At 37.8% G+C, this 18,077-nt stretch overlaps 1 protein-coding gene across 1 annotated transcript in view; it reads right to left on the bottom strand.

The window, feature by feature from the left end:
- Window positions 1-12,496: 12,496 nt before the first annotated feature.
- adgrb3 (adhesion G protein-coupled receptor B3) overlaps window positions 12,497-18,077 on the bottom strand; it is a 182,374-nt gene continuing 176,793 nt past the window's right edge. Inside the window, exons 28-31 of the mRNA XM_088934242.1 lie at window positions 16,177-16,808; window positions 15,930-15,965; window positions 14,665-14,769; window positions 12,497-13,284 (exon numbers count right to left, since the gene is read on the bottom strand). Of these exons, the coding sequence (XP_088790368.1) occupies window positions 13,096-13,284; window positions 14,665-14,769; window positions 15,930-15,965; window positions 16,177-16,808 (962 nt within the window). The 3' untranslated portion in view covers window positions 12,497-13,095. The remainder of the gene's footprint in view (window positions 13,285-14,664; window positions 14,770-15,929; window positions 15,966-16,176; window positions 16,809-18,077) is intronic.

Here is an 18,077-nt window from a genome sequence, read left to right as displayed (position 1 = left end):
TACTCAAGAGAGTATATGGAAGTGCACATCAGGTCCCACGTATTCTGTTGACATTTTCGAGGTACACTTACTCATACAATCAACAGTGTCGAGCTTTTAGCACACCGCTGTTACAATACACATCAAGGATGAGCAACTCTGTCCTCAAAGCACCCACCTCCAAATCATGCAGATTTGTTTTTAAAGCACTTTTCAATTAGCAGCTGGTTGTGTCCTAAAAATAGGTCTTATACACAGGAATTATACACAAAGTAGGCCTTTATATATTTTTTTATTTATTCAAAACAATTTGTTCAATGATTTAAAATGAGAACAGGAATGAAAACCCAATGACCTAGTATGACATTTCTGCCCTTGTGTGATTTGATCATGGCCACTCATGAGCTCAAAGCATCTTTAAACACCACTCTCTAGACAATGGCAAACTCTGGTTTGCTTAAAGACCATGCCTTCTTCATGCTAGAGGAGGTGTCTAAGCTGTCTTCATATCAAGGGTGTAATGTCACCTTCTTAACAAGCTCAGTACCTCTCACCCTGGTTACATTTGTTGCTCTTATAAGAATAAGAAGAATATAAGAATAAGAATAAACTATTCATAAAATAAGAATGTCAGTGTAATATAAGACATACTGTACAGTAAAACTCTGATATGAGTTGAGATGACACTCAAAAAATAAAAACTCACTGGAAATCGAACTACTCAAAAGTTAGAATTTCAGTGTAGCAGGCAATTCAGAGAATAAGAGGTCCACACAAAGAACAGTGACCGGGGTACAGAGTGAGGGAGACAAAAAAAGACAACAGTAGTTTTACAGCCGAGATTTCCTCCTGTTTAAAGCTCATAGACCCGGAAGAGGCTGTCCTGATAATAATAATAATTACCTCACTGTGAGCGGCATGTCCAACTAGATACCAGCAGATGCAAAATAGCTTTCATCAACTAGGCCTTATTGCAGGGCGCATGTTAGCTGTGCTGATAAACACCAGCTAGGGGATTGTAAGTATCAGTAGGTTAAATGGCTTTGCATGGTACAGATTTACAGTATCTGAAGACACCAGCCAATACTAATGAAGCCACAGAGAATTGCATTTCCAGTAGTTATGAAAACCACATTTTTTATTTCTGTTTTTCAGTTTGTTGTTGGGCCTATAAATGATAACATCTGCCTGTTTGTTACAGAATTTTATAAAATATACTTTGTTTAAATTAAACAGTTTAAAGATATGAAGAAGGCTCCACCGACGAAACATACAGTTTTTTGGAAAAAGTTTCTTCAGAATGAAAGGTAGCAATAATGTATTACCTGACTCTTGATTTAACACCCCAGAGAAAACACTCAAAATGTCACCAAAGAGTGAACAAACAGTATGCTGTCTCCCTGGAACTCATGTGGCTCACATTCTTCAAAGAGTAGACAGCTTCCTAAGAAACACATCTGTTGTTCATGTCAGGACAAATAATATTGGCATAAGCAGCACACTTTCCATATGAAATAAATTCAAGGACCTTGTAAAGAAGCAACAGAACAGGATTAAATTACTTTTTTTTTCTCAGGAATAGTACCTGGACCATACAAAGGTGAAAAACAGGAAATGTTGATCTGTAAAGCGCTCTCTACAGACATGATGGATTACATCTGACATAGATGGTCACCAGTTGGCTCGGGTCAGAGATCAGCAGAGAAAATCAAAGATCAGAATACAGGTAAAGAAGGTGTTGAATTAGCAGGTGACATTGATGTAATTGAAATTATGGCTAACAGAGAGATTAACCTGGATGAGTTGAGGTCTCAAAAGCTTTATGGGTAAGATTTATAAATAAATATCCAAAGGGCACCTGGTATGGAGTGAGCAACAAAATGGAGTTATTATTTTCTAAAATTGCCCCCATGGGGATGAATAAAATCTTCTGAATTGAATTGAATTATAATGCAGCCTTACTGTATATAATGAAATCATGGCCATATTTTGTGAAGAAAGAAATGCTTATGATTAGATAGTTAAACTGATGATAATAAAATATTACACGTAGCTAATGACTGTTTCCTCCTTAGTCAGAACACCTACTAGCAGTACTGTCTGTATTGATATTATATTGTGTTTTCAAATTATTAAAACTGTTCTGAGAGAATGATCAAGGCACTGAGATCATAATATGGTATGATTTAGTTTGAAATCTTAGATTGAAATTTAGTTTGAGATAGAGTTTGAAATTTAGAATTTCATAGCAGACTATGAAGGAATGAGACAGAGTTCAAAATATATACCATGGAACAGAACAGATTCAACCCAAAAGCAAACAAATCGAGAGTTTAGCTTCAAGCGATGGTCCAAATTTTTAATAATAAATAATAATAAACTTTATTTTATTTAGCGCCTTTAAAGGTGGCTTCTCAAAGTGCTTTACATAATGACATCAACAATAAATAAAAAGCATACACAAGATAAAACACAATTACAATACACAGAGGAGACCGTAGATGGTGGTACTAAGTATAGTAGGAACAGAGGGGTAAAAGCTCTTCTAAAGAAGAAGGTTTTGAGTCTGGATTTGAAGGAGTTTAGAGAAGGTGACTCTCTGATATCCTTGGGCAGAGAGTTCCAGAGCTTGGGGACATAACAGGAGAAGGCCCTGTCACCCATAGAATGTAGACGGGCTTGGGGGACTGTTAGGAGAGCAGAATTAGAGGAGCGAAGGCTGCAAGGTGGAAAGTAGGGAGAGATAATAGTTCAGACAGGAACTGAGGTGCCAAGCCATGCAGAGCCTTATACTGTAGGTGAGCATGAGAATTTTAAAGTCCACTCAGAATTTGACAGGACAGTGTAAGGACTCCAGGATAGGAGTAATGTGATCGCTTGCATTAGTCAGGATTCTGGCTGCCATATTTTGGACATACTGGAGTTTTTTCAATGTAGATTTAGATACCCCAGTGAGTAGAGCGTTACAGTAGTCAATTCGGGAGAACACAATTGTGTTGATCAGCTTTTCAGCCACACTTAGTGATAACATAGGGCATAGTCTAGCGATATGTCTGAGGTGAAAAAAAGATGTTTTAACAATATGCCGCATATGTGGGTCAAATGTTTAGCCAGAATCGAATATCACCCCAAGGTTTTTCAATTTAGACTGAAGCTCAAGTACAGAACCATCTACAGATAGGGTTACAGGACTGGCTTTACAAAGTTGATGGGGGGTGCCAATAAGCATGACTTCAGTCTTGTCACGGTTAAGATGAATATTTTAATAAAAACGTGGAGAAAGAAAATACTTCATATACTGATTAAAAGCAAACAAGAATAGGTTAAACAAAAGGAGTATAGTGAACTGCAAGCACAGGTAGAAAGTGCTGAGTCACATGCTAATTGGTGGAAAGCATGTGTAATGAACAGCTTGTATTGGTTCAACACTGCAAGCTAGTGACTTTCACAGTAGAGCCTCTTGGACTTGCACAGTTGAGCAATCCTGTTGATGACAAATTATTTACCTGTGCTTGTTTAAAAAATGTCAGTGTGTCTGTTTCAGAAAGATTTGTTTTTTCTTATTTGGTAACTGTGGTGCTGAGGATACCTCGCCTTTCCACACTTTTAACTACCACTGTATATACAGTATTCACACTTTCTGCCTTTACATTACATTCCCATATTGAGGAGAGGAAGAAAATAAAGTATCAGAATGAATGCCTCTGATATTTCATAGATTCTTCTGTGTTCCCTATCTCTCTGCTACCCGCATGTAACACTGTGCATTTGTCTACATTAAATGCCACCTATCTGTCTGTGTTTCTGGATTATCAGTCTGCTGCTTCTACAGTTTTTAATGCTCCTCCTTTTTTGTACAATTTGTAATTAAGCAACTAAATCAGAATCCAGATAACTGATATAAAGTGGCAAAAATATTAAAAATATGCAGCCTGGACTCCTTTTTGCTGGAAACCCAAGTGCCGTCATTTGAAACACAATGCTTAAGTCTTTTTTCCTGGAAAATAAATGTTACAATTTGGTTTTAGTTTTGATTAACTCCATTTATATGATAGGGTTTTGTAATGTTAAACTGATGTTTGTTGTGTGCATGTGATGTGCTGGGAGGTATTGGTACACATTTCTAGAAATATTTGGGCAAAGGGAGATTAATCAAGGAAGCACTTCCAATTGATTTGCTAACGAGATGAAACAGTTGTTTCTCATATGCCTTCCAAATACAAATTGAACAATGATAATTTTTTACTAGTTTACATTAAACAAGTGTCAGATCTGCATCTTCTCTTAAGTGTTGTGCAAATGATGTAACACCCTGCTAAATTTCTCTTTGCATCAGAGACCGTCTCTTAAAAGGCTCAACAAAGCTTCTCAGTTTTCTTTTTTTATAACTGAAGAATTGTTTTTCTTTTTTTATGGAAAAGCTTGAAATAACTTATTGCTTGAACCTAAAGAAGAATAAGATTATGCATAGTTAAGAAATCTAAAGAAAAAAGTATATGCCTTTCTGACATGGGTACTGTAGTAACACTAGTTTGAGAATTTCTACCACTTTCATAAAATAATATGCTCTTACATTAAAAGCATTATTGGTAGGAATAAAGAATATTTATAGTCAGAAAAGTACAAATGAAAAGCACTTTTCTGACTATAAATCCTGCTCTTCTCTGAAGATAGACAATACTGTTACTAAAATAGTGCAAATAAGTAGCATCTTCTCATTAATAATACAAAAGACAGAATGTTGCATCTCATACATCTCATATTGTTTTTTGTTGTTGGGTGGATTTGGGATTCAGATTCATAATTACTACCTACGTCTGAATGTAGGAAGGAAGGGAAAGGGAATTACTGAATGTGCTGATGTTCCTGTGTGGTCTAAATCATTTCCAATTCTGCTTTTGACCTTTAAAAACACAACTGAAAGTAAAGTGTCATTTTAAAATGTACACATCACGGCATATCAGAATTCTTATTTATGTTCTTTGAAGCCTTGCTTCATATAGCACTGCGCACTGTGTTTATCTCTGTGGGTGTTACTCTGCTGTTGCCATGTACTTCATTGCTGTCTGATGTAGTGCTGCATTTCCTGTTCATCAGATGCAGTAGAGATGCAGGCAAAATATCTTGCAGGGGAAGTAAGCCGTCAAATCAAAGATTACAGTCATTTTGATTTTATTAGTCACAAAGGTTTGGCATACTGCTTGAATTTTCTTTTTTGCCAAATGAAGACAGAATACATGTGATCTTCTCCCTTGAGGAAAACATTAAATTCTCCATCTGCAAAAAAAAAACTGCACACCACATTGCTTTCATGTACTTTATATAGCATCCTTAGCATCTAACTATAGAGGGTCTGCAGTCACGAGGCCCAGTGAGTAACATCCACTGTTTTGCCTGTGAAACATTACCAGTCACACTTCAGTACAAGCACAGCTTGATCAGCTCTTTTACCGTGTATTTTCATCTTATCACCGAATATACCAGAAAACCTGTTAAATGTATTATTGTCAAGTGTGATGCACATCCACACCCTCAGTTTTTGTTTATAATAATACTACCAGGTGTTTGGTGACACTGCAGTGTACGGAAAGTTTGTCAGTCTGCCCTGGTGAGTCCATGAGGGAATACAAGAAGCACTGACAGCTAGAGGTATTTCAGTGCGAGCTGGGTGAGTTATTCCGTGATGTGGCAGCTGTGATATGGTCTAAATTACTGCCAAGGTCATGTTTTAAATTTACCATTCCTGTACAGTATGTACGCTATTTAACTCAGCTATTGGATTTCTCTAACAGCTCCATTATAATATGTATATCATATAATAATTTAAGTACATGTGTATCTGCACCCAGTTAGAGCAGGAATCGCTGATGTCATTCAATACAATAGAAGCTGTTTACACATGATGACCTGGTGGAGTGAGCCTCCATTCTGAGAAATGCATTCAAACCAAACAGGAAGCCAGATGAATTAATTAATTCAACAGAAAGAGCTTTTAGAACCTAGTTTGTTTTAATAAGATACTGTATGTATATTATTAATCAGTTCTTAATACAGTGCTGTAATTTTATTTACTAAATATACTCTTCTTTGTAATAGAATTCAGTGACGCGCTGATGCCATTTACATTGAGCACAATGCAACTTAAAGGAAAGGGAAAATGGAAAGTTGGAACAGAAAAACATTTTTTTTCTCAAAGTTGCTGTATTGTCTGTTACTTCTCTCACAGAACACCCATTTTACACATAATTATTAAATACTTCAATACCAGCGTCTGCAATGTTTGTCAATGATGGCAGTTCCCTCCTTGCATTGCAGCTCTGTAGCTTGATGTCATCAGAAGCTGAGCCGAGCCGGGTCGGGTCAGTGCTGCGGTGGGAGACCTCCTCTAAGGAAAGCCAGGTTGCAGCTGTAGAGGCAGACCAGGTTTTTGTGCTCTTCTCTCAGGACCAGAATTTCCAAACCAAAAGCCCCAGTATGTTGACCAAAGACAGTGTGCTGTAGGAGGTGTCGTCCTTCAGGTGAGATGTTTTTGTAAGGTCCTGACATTCTTTGTGGTTAAAGATGACACTTTAAAAGGACAGAGGAGATGGTTTAATTCTGCTAAGGCATCGTATAGACTGGCATCCCTAAATTTTCCCATTAATTCTGGTGAACTACATTCTGCCTTCTCCAGTTGAAGTGCTGAGTAGTGGGGCTGCAAGTGCAGAACGTCTGCACATCACACAGAGCAGTGCCGCACTGGGTCAACTACAATACATGGAGCCCTTTGCATTGAAAAGTAATATAAAAATTATAAATTATAATAAGTAAGCATTTAATCACAATAGAATGCATTTCTTTAAATTGGTTATAGGTATTCATGAAATAAAACATTAACCGCTGTTCTGAGGTGATTTATTAATAATGGTAAAAGCCTAGGCAATTTCAGTACTATGGTCCCATATGCCTGTCTCATAGACAGCCAAGAAGCCTAATCCTTTCCCATTTCTTGTCTTCCAAAACCTTATGCTGTTTCTTCTCTGTACATGACTGAGATTAAAATCCACATGAAGTAGTAGCATAGAACAATGGAGCCAATGCATTTCCAAGATGGCACTGGCTTGATTTTGTTACCATGATTTGTGCAGAGGAAGCATTCCAAAAAGACCTTGTGACTTCGTCAAGGTCACCGATTAAGTGTGTCATTTCATCATCATAGAGATCTATATCCATATAGGAATATGGAAATGTGCTCTTGCTTCTATTTGTACTTTGTTTTTTCTTAGACTGTACAATAATAATAATAAACTTTATTTTATATAGCACCTTTAAAGGTGGCTTCTCAAAGTGCTTGTTTTTAATCTACTGGAAATTAACTCTGGGAAACCTCCAGACAAACGTCAGAGTTCTTCAACATTTAATTTATTCTCTTGCAAACTGAGTATTTTATTTCCTCTTTCACAAATGTGATGTGGATTGCAAATCCTCTTTCATGAAACTGACCCAGGTGTATACTTAGGGATACCACATCGATCTAATTCACTCCTGATAGCTCCTGTCACTAGTCTTTCTAGTGTTTATCTTCCACTGTGAAGGTACCCTCTGTAAGCTGTCTAATGAAAAAGAGGATACCACATTTTTCTGTTTCCAAGAAGAGTACTTCTGTTAGTAATATTTCAAGCTGTTCTTCACTGGAAGCAAACTATGGAAAAGCTTAGTGAAATTCTAGGAGTAGTTTTAAAGGAATAAAATTCCCCAAATAAAAATAGAAATATTAAAAACATCATTCATTCTACTTATTTAGAAGAGCAGACTGGTGAAGTAAGATGTTATCAGAGGAAGCCCAGTTTTTCTTTCCTTCCAACAAACATGTTGATATATTCTGACAACTGAAAGAATCTGGCTTCTCTGTGGAACAGGCTGGTGCTGTTCAGAGATTTCTGTAGTTTTCTGAGCATTACTCTGAGAGGCAGGACTGGGTCATAGCATTCACTGAACAGATGGCCAACATCAAACAAAACCATACTTAGCTGAGTAGACTGGTCCCTAATTCACTGAAGAGATCTTAATGCTTCTTTACAGAACCCTCTGCTTGAAACACAACATGGAAAAGAATTTCAACCAATTTCTCCTAAGTATAAATATAGTTGATTATGCTGTAAAAGGCTTGGTAAATGTATGCTCAGGTTAAATCCATGATTCATTATTCAGTTTTCACCTGAGCACACTTCTTCCTGGCATTTAAAAGATAGCACATGGTGTTTCCAGCTGGTCACAGGACCATTGTGCATGCTGCATTGATTGGCATTAATCAGTGGAGCGTTCTAGGACAGAAATGATAGCCATTGCCAGAGGGTAAAAATGACTAGATAGAGTTTGTACTAAAGGTTGCTGCTGGGGTGTGTGATAGGGCCCCTCCTTCGTGCTGTCAGCCATGAGCCATTTACCTCTGTGTCTGCAGTTCCAGTGCCTGACCCCTGGTGCATTTTCCAATCGGCAGGTGCCGTGGTAGCTCAGACGGCAAGGGCGTCTAGCTCCTTACGGGAAGATAGATAGATAATACTTTATTAATCCCGTAGGGAAATTGATGTGTTACAGCAGTCCAGCCCAAGACAAGCAAAACAGACATCAGAATAGTTATAAAACAAAAGACAACAAAATAAATAAAAATAAATAAATACATAGGTGTGTGCAAAATGTGCTGATCATAGTCACTGTAAAAACAACAAAATATGTGCAAAATGTGCATAGGTTTATATAGACTGATTGTCCAAAAAGAACAATGGAGTAAACATGCTGTCCATAGAGGAGCAAATGAAGGGCTAACAGTCCTAGCCTAGGGCAGCGTTATACACCCTGACAGCCGCCGGGAGGAAAGACCTGCGGAAACATTTCCTTGAACACTGTAGCTGGAGCAGCCTGTTGCTAAAAGTGCTCCGCTGCCCAATAACAGTCCCATGAAGCGGATGAGAGGTGTTGTTCATGATGGCTGTGAGCTTGGTCAGCATTCTCCTCTCGGCCACCACCTCCATGGGGTCAAGGCTCATCCCCAACACAGAGCCAGCCTTCTTGATGAGTTTATTGAGCCTATTTGCATCTTTTGTCATGATGCTGCTGCCCCAGCACACAACAGCGTAGAAGATGGCCGCCGCCACCACTGATTCATAAACAATGTGTAGCAGTGTTCCACACACACCAAAGGACCTGACTCTCCTAAGAAAATAGAGTTGGCTCTGACCTTTCTTGTACAGGGCGTCAGTGTTACCAGACCACTCCAGCTTATCATCCAGGTGTACCCCTAAGTACTTGTAGGAATGTACGCCCTCTATGTCCTCACCCTGGATGGAAACAGGGTTCAGCGGAGACTTATTCCTTCGAAAGTCAAAGATCATTTCTTTGGTCTTGCTGGTGTTAAGCTGGAGATGGTTAAGATGACACCACTCCACAAAATTGGTAACCAAGCTCCTATATTCCTCCTCCCTCCCCTCTCTAATACACCCCACAATTGCAGAGTGCCCCGGGTCCCGGGTTCAATCCCGGGTAGGGGTAAATGATGTAGCTTGCTCTAATTCCTTCCATTTGCTATCCAAATGAGTACCGGGGGTTAATCCTTCTGGGAGTAACAGGCCGCCGGAGCGTTATGCTGACCACATCACCTCCACCTCCAGTGTTGGATCGTTGAGAGAAATGGTGGCCCTTGGCCCCCCCATTTCCCCATGGGCCCTTATGGACTGAAAATTGGACCTAACCTACCTACCTAGGCATATTGGCTTCAGTGTTTTGATGTTCTAAGTTTATATCGTCACAGTTTTATGTAAGTTATTTACAACTGAGATCTGTCTCAGAATGTCACACGGGCAGGGATCATTGCAGTGACCAGGAACAGTGGTTGCTGCCTCGCAGTGCTGGGGGTTCAATTCCTGGGATGCTGTCTGTGTGGAGTTTGTTCTCCCTGTGTTTGTGCTCAGGTTTCCTCCCACAGCCCAAAGACAAGCTGGAAGGATAACTGGCTTCTGGGAAAATTGGCCCTGCTGTGAGCGTGTGTGTTTGTCTGCCCTGTGATGGACTGGCATCCTGCCCTGCGCCTGTTGCTTGCAGGAATGGGCTCTGGTGGCCCTGAGACCCTGTATTGCATAAACTGTTTAGAAGATGGATGGATGTATCAGTAATGAGTTATCTCAGGTAAGGTGTGCCAATAAAAAGACAGAAAGAGTTTTTCATTAAAATTCAGGAACACATTTAAATGATGACTCCAAGTGGCACACCCAGCTGTTATCCTGTTAGTGTCCACGAGCAGCTCGTGCTGTTCTTCAAACTCTAAGCATCCACTATGCGGCCTTCCTCTCTCTCTCTACAATACTTTTGAAAACATAGGGAAACAGCATGTATACTTATAAAGCAACTCATTTACAGCAGCAAAATTGTACAAATGTACAGAGCTTCTTGCTTGAGTTCACTTCTCAACCTACAAATGAAAGATTATAGATTAATAATCTATAAACCAAAAAAGAGGCTAGATATTTTGGTGCATATCCTGAAGGTTACTAGTCTTGGGCAGATTTCACATTAACTCAATTGATCATCATTAATATGTGATGCAATGTAAAATGTAGTATTTTTCTAAAACGTACAAGACAAAATGTGGCTTCTGTACACACAATGAAGGATCCACAGGAGGAGCACTGCAGGTTCAGTGCATACCAATGTGGAAATCTGAGGTGTGATGTAGCGAGCTTCAGTGTGACTGTCTCCACATCACTGACTGCTGTCAGTCTCACATACAGTATATGAAGATTGGTTTTTGTCTTTCCTCAGAGATGAAGAGACTGTCAGCTACAGTACTTACACAAAGGGATTTCTCTTAAATTTTGTAGTACTCCTCAAGTCATGGGTCTGGATCACTTTCAGTCAAAATTGTCTTTTGTCAATTATGGTGCTCTGTTGGTGGGTCTTGTGCTTTAGTTTTCAAAAGCAAAAAAATATATAAAAAAGCCTTTTTTTTAGCCAAATTGTGATCAATAAAGTCAAGGTGAGAAATTAATGTTGTGAGTACCTTTATCAGTTGTATTTAAAATTGAATTTCACACTCACTTTTTAGCTAATTTTGGTCATCATGACTTTCTTCCTGAAACCCAAACTAAAAATCAAATTTTAAATTTATTTTCATACAAGATAACATAATCCCATACTGTATGAAAAACAAATTATATTTTGTGAAATACTTCTCCCTTCTTTTCAAGGCATTGAATTTTCCCCCAGTAAATAGAATGCAGTTTCTTCATTGATATCTGTCCTGGTTGTTTTAGGGTTAAAGATGCATGAGCAGTGATTGCCTCTCATGTTTATCTTTCCTGTCTCTGAGTGTGCTGTAACTGAAAGCTGAGGTTCTTTAGCTACAGCAGCATGTTGTAAATTCGCAATGCTACTCTACCCACACTGATGAGTTCAAGTGCTTTTCCCACTGCAGAGCAGCACTAGGGATGCTGTAATGCAGACACTGAGATATAACAAATGGATTTTCTGAAGACATGCAGAGTTTTGTTCCTGACAGGACGTTCCTGTTCACTTTCATGTGCCAGAAGGGGCTGTGAGGAAAGTGTATGAGAAAAAACAAACAAGGCATCTACAGTAGTCATCAACAGGTAATGCAATACAAATATTTTTAAAAGCTGGACATTTTATGTGGTTTGCATAAAACATTTGTAAAATTGTTTTGCATTCTGCATTAAAACTGCAAAATGAAAAACTAAAGATAAAGTGGCCTGCCCAAAGATATTGAATAGCAGATGGTTTTCCAATTTTTTTGTTTGCAAAAAGTTTTTTTTTTCCAGCTTTGACTCAACTATTTACATCAATAATGAAAGTTTCATTGCTTCCAACTGTGACACTTTACAACCCCACCACCTCATACAAAGCCCTTTTATGGGCAAGAAAACATACAGAACAATGGATAGATTCAGGTATTTATTCAAGACAACTGTGTCCATTTCTCATTTACCATTTCTGTCTCCAGTGTTCAGAGAATCACAATTCATTTGCCACATTTTCAGGCAAATGAAATTAGAAGACTGAAAATGTGACTCGTTTTAGTTTAAGAAGGGACTCAGCTCGGTCGTACTGGTTATTTTAATTTGTGTGGGGTTACTGAAACACATCTGCAAATAAACAATTGCTAGTATGAACACTGAGGACTGAAGCGTATTCTCAGCAAGAATAAAAAAACAGCATGTCTGAATCAGAACCAATCAGTGAACACCTGGATGCCTAACTGACCAATCACACGTTTTGCCAGTTTCACTAGTTAGGATGACTGCACAAAACAAAAAATAGAGCAAATCTTCAGCTGTTCTGTACGTAAACACTTGTAGCTCCTACCAGTAGTTTGAATTAGATTCATTCGGCATTGAGATGACACAACCTCTGAAGCAGTAAGAACATATTTTCTCTTTTATTTACATTCCTTTTCAAATGTTAACATTTCTCTATATTTCATCAGGTCTGAATTTTAATTAAAATAAATGGCACAAGTAAAACATATGTAGACAAAAGTTTATTTACACCATACAACATTTTAAATATTTTATACAGGGCTGCAGTCAAGAAAGCTTATTGAAGCTTTCAAGCGAAATCTGCAGTAATAAAGATGTGAAATATATTATTCATATAAAAGTGAGTATTACCTTTATTGCATTTAAAGCAATGAAGAATGTAGCTCAACAAACATTCATTTAAATGACAGAAAAAACCTTTGCCTTTTTATATTATAAAGTAAAAAGTGTAGTAATGGCCAAACAGACTGTTATAAACTTTTAAAAACCTGCATAAATATATACATTGTGCTTCAGGGCAAAGTTCCTTAAAAACTGAACCCAATGAAGCTGTAACAACAGGAGCTGTTGCTTGAGGTTTCATCTAGAAATATTACCTTACCAATTCATTCCACAGGTACTTAAACACATGATGGTAAATATTGTACACCTGGTAGCCCCACTAAGTACACTAGTGAGAATACAAAAGAACACTGACATTTACGTATGGCACATTATGCCCCTGCCATATTCCTGTAGTCCAGATATGTATGCCAGGCTGCAAAAAGTCTTTTGTGTTGTCAGTGCAAACAACTCCACTGTCCTGCTTTCAAACCTCTGTCTGAAAATCACCTTCTTGCACATCTAAAGGCAAACTCACACACTTCTCCCACTCTGCTGGTGTCATTTCTAGTGAATCCTTTGCATCTGTTTCTAATACATTCATTGTGGCGTAATTCTGGTATTCACAAGGTGCATTGTAGCTTTCCCACGGGTGCTTGTTCGGTGTTGGCTTGTCCTGCAAAAAGCAGCAGAAAGGGGCAACATTAACGATGTCGGACGCTGTTTCAGCTCCCTGTCTTAATGTGGACAGTAAGGTTGGACTCAGTCTTGTGCCAATGCTTTCCCCATTTGTTTCCGTTAAGGAAATGTAACACTCTTTACAGAAAGAGGACAAAGATGCTGCAACCTGCATGAATGCATTAAAGATGCTAATCGTGTCCACACATAGTTTTGCTGCAGAGTTCTTCAGAAAAAAAAAACAAAAAAAAGGCATGGCTATCAGTTCTGTTTCAAATGCCCTTGCAGTGGTTACTAAGCAACAGGCTCTAAATTACATTTTCCAAAAGACTGATTGAAATGTGAGAGAAAAGGACTAGGCACAGTCCTAGGAGTAAATGAAAGCAATAATTTACACTTAGATATCATACCCTGTGCCCTGAAAGAAGATGGCATCCATAATTGTACAGTTGTTCAAAGGAGCTACAGTAGGATTTTTTTCCCAAAGAAAGCAATTTTGTAAAAAAAACTACTTGTTTACATCCAAATCCTATCTAGGGAGGTGAAATACAAAGAAACATAAATTTTAGTTTTGTCTGTGAGTAAATTAAAGGGCAATAAAATAGTATTTGAGGGATTCAGGTGTCTGTAGAAAGTACAGTATCTTCTAAATTGTTAAACTGGAATTGAGGATGGAACAAAAAGATGGGAGCTGCTGATTGTCTTAGCAACAGGACAAATCCATCACATTCAAATATTTTAATGCTTCTATCTACTGTACTTCTATGTATTTTAAACTGGTAGATAATGATTTAATTAAACATTTTTTAGATAATTGCAGAATAAACAGTTGAACATAAAGACAGGAAGATAAATTACCATGATTTCAACATTTTTTGTTAAAAAACAAAAAAACAAGTCATTTTTTTTCATTGAAGAATGAACTTGTGAGAGTTTATCATGAGAATAAACAAAATAACGGGGAAACGAGTCAATTACATCACCCTGAGGTCTGTACAATAAACTGTTTAAATAAACTGTACAGTTTAACAAGTACTGTAGCACTTTTCTCTGTCCATAAAAAAGATGAGTCACATGAAAAAAATGAACATTTTAATGTGGTTCTTTTTGAAAAGATGGTTTCTTATGCAGCTGGACAGCTGTACAGCCCCTGTCACTGTGATCGCCTGCAGCTCCATATTCATGCTGTTTTACGCCTTTTCAGATGCTACAATGCACCATGTTAGGTGCACGTTATTGTTTGAGTGCATTAGTGAAACCACTATTAAACCCTTCAATCACTCTGCTCTGTGATACAAGGAATAAAGGCTGCATAGAGCAGATGCTTTAAGCTGGATTTTTGTTTTTCTTCTTCCAGAAGCAGCTTCCTTCCACTCACCATACTGGCCATATTTGGTATGTCCCGAAATCGGTCCAAGGTTTGGAATTTCTGATTGAGCTCCTGGAACAGCTCCATGTGTCGTTTTCTTGTGTGCATAACTTTCTGCAATGAGAATATTTGAGAAGCTAGTAAATGCTTCTGTCTTCTAAGCTTTACAAGTGAATTTATTGTCCGAATTCCCCCTTTACCTACTGTCTTAGGCTGCAATGCACTGTGGAATTTAGTTTTTTTTCTCTTTTAGTATGACAAAAACATAAATGTACAGGGAAGAGGTGGCTGTGCAATGTGCTTTGGTGTATAAGATTTACAAATAGTAGAGGAAATCTTTCAGTCACAGTATGCAGCAGAGCGTCAGACCAGTCTAAAGGAAGCACATCTGTTTTTAGGAAAGGCCACATGTACATTCAAAAGGCTGTAAGGCTTAAACACATTAAATAGCTTGTATAATTAATGATGTTAATAATATAATACATGTGATGTATATGATGAGACATTTTACTGAAATTTTAAATGTAAATTCTTTATTTGACCAGAAAAGACAATAGAAAATGAATTCTTGTTTAAAATTAAAATGTGAAAACCTATTTTTGGAACTACTGTAGGTTTATGCCTGTAGTTAATGGATTTGTACTAGCATCCCTTGATGCTTTCTATGTACTTTGTAAAGAATTAGGCTTTTTATTTATAAATTAGCTACAGTACATATTTTTCTTTTTTTTTAAGTGTAGAGACTACTGATAAATAACCCGACACTAAGTAAAATGTTTTCCCTAAGATTTTCAAGACTTTTGATAAATCTTCTGTTTCAGTTATTTTGTTATATGGAATTTTCAGCATAACAAACAGTTCTGTAATATTATAACCAGACAACAGCAGATCAGGAAGTAAGCTTTCAGTTATGACTGTGTTGCATGTTTTCAAGGGCACAATAATCTGTGTAACTCTTGAGAGAGTGGTCATCCTCTGTGTCACATTTCTCTGTTTCCATCTATCAGGAAATTGCAAACTGCATTAGATGCCAGTCTGATTAGAGAGGTCTGTCCTGCTCACGTCTCCTAAAGAGACACTGTGTGTTTCTGAAGACATCTCTCCTAACCAGCTCCTCAATAAATCTGAGGTGTGGCTATCGTGAGCCTGTGACCCCAATCACCAAGTTGCCTTTTATTAACATACTATATAGTGGAAATCTTTCATCATTATTATGGTTAAATGAATATTTAAATGTCTTTCATAGGACCACACGTCTAATAGTTATTACTTACTTCAAAGTCCAGATCTGAGTAACGTGACTTTCTTCTCTGTTAATACAAAAAAGAACATATTATATACAGTAGCTTCTTGTGCACAGGAAAATACATTTCCCATCTGTTCTCTCAGAAATATTTACAAAATGGGATTAAAGAATTATTTTAAATTTCTACATAAAAATCCACAGAACAGTCCTTTCAGGTTATTGCTTAATGATGAACACTTAATGTATCTTAAACTCAAAATTAAGCTGTTAATTACCTCCAAAGAGCTCATAGATATTGTAGAACCGGTTTCACTTCTCGACAATCCTGTATTTTCTTCAATTTCTGCTAGAAAGTTCTTTACTGCAGTTCTAGGTTCAAACTGTATGTTTTGCATGTGTTCCTGTGCTGCGAACTGCTGATCTAAATTCACACTGATGTGATCCATTCCAGGTGGGTTGATATTGAAATCAGGGTTTACTTTATAGTGCATTAACCTTTCATGCTGCAAGGAGTCCATGCCAATATTTAATTTACTTTCATCTTTCATGTGGGGCTGAACATTGCCAGACCCTCTTGGCATCACAATGTAGTCACTCTCCAACATCTGGCCCTGTGGGTGAAGCATCTCTGTATCTCCTGCCCTCAGGTTGTCATCAGTGCATAAATAGACAGTTCGCCTCATGTCACTGTTGTTATCGTTAATGCACTGGTCACTCAGTTCACTCATTCCAATGGGCATGTGCAGCCCGGATGGTTGCTTCATCATGACTTTGGACATAATGTTTCCTGGCAATGTGGAGTAGCTCATGGCTTCAGGGCCTTTTTCCTCTTCATCATTAAGGGAAATCCGTGAAAGAGTTCCTGTTATGGTGGCAGCTCTGCAGGACCCCATGTCTTTGTGAAGAGCTTATAGTAAAGAAGAAGAAAAAAGATTACTGATTAGAAGTTAAAAACCTGTATAGACTGAGATATTTTCATAAGCCAGTGATATCACAACACTTCATGAGTACCTATCATACTGGAACTAACCTTAATATACAGTACTGTACACACAGACTCATACAAAAATAAAAAAAGAGTGATGCTCAAAGCTTAGACCATTTCTCCTTGAAGTCTGTATAAGATATAGTCTGATTTTTTGCTGTTGGTTAAAAGGAGAAACACCAGTCTTGGGTCCTGTGGTGGTTCCATTTATTTTAAAATGATACTCCGTTCCCAGCATACTTACAGATATTGTGCTTTACAGTGGAGGTGCGCTAACAGTGTTTTCTTGTTTAAATCATTCCCAAGTCCAATGGAAACTACACTAACTATTCAGAACTATGTCTAAAACACACAGACAAGGTGGTTGAACTGGCTGAAATCCAGCTGTTTGTGAATATTGCAGGGAGGGCTTGAAGTACAGAAAGAATGTTAAAAGGTAAATCCGAGACCAAAACGATTTAAATGGGTTTTGTTCACAGCAGAAACTATATTGCCTCTTTGCTTTGTTGTGCATTACGGATGATGCAAAAAAGAAATCAGAGAGAAATAAAGGTTCTGCAAAGGTCTTGTTAAGAGTATTATTTTGTGGTTCACTGTGGTAAAGTGTTATGCCAGATGCTTGATAATCTTCCTACTGTTCCTCAAGGAGAGATTAGAAGTGCTGCACACAAGACAGTAGTGATGTGATAAAAACACGAGAGTTTGTGCTCATTGGCAGGGTACAGAATAATTGATGACTGACCTCTGGTGACCTTAAACCTTTTATAGTTACTGGTATGAACTGAGATTTGAACATTTCAAACAGGATGAATAAGACAAAAACTCCTTAAACTGTCATTACCCCTACTCATCAGCTGACACTGATTACACATTTACTGCACATACTGTACGTATTCAAAAACAATTTTCATCTCAGCAAAAGCACAATTCTGAATTCATGTCTTTCAATTTATGGGCAATTTTCATATTTCAGTGAAAGTATTCACAAATACTGTATGATGAACTAAAAACAGTCCCTACAGGACAAATAAACCAGCATGTGAAGAGGTTACAATGGATGTTGTAATTATGGGGATATTAGACAAGATCCATAATGAAATTTACATGGAAAGTCTGGTTTCTTGAGAATATGAGATGAGATTTCTTGAGATATGTGCATTTTAGGCATATACAGTAAGTAAGCTTTCCACA

Source organism: Atractosteus spatula, chromosome 15, assembly GCF_055471065.1.
Source record: "Atractosteus spatula isolate fAtrSpa1 chromosome 15, fAtrSpa1.hap1, whole genome shotgun sequence".
Lineage (NCBI taxonomy): Eukaryota > Metazoa > Chordata > Actinopteri > Semionotiformes > Lepisosteidae > Atractosteus > Atractosteus spatula.
This window is presented reverse-complemented; position numbering and strand designations above follow the sequence as displayed.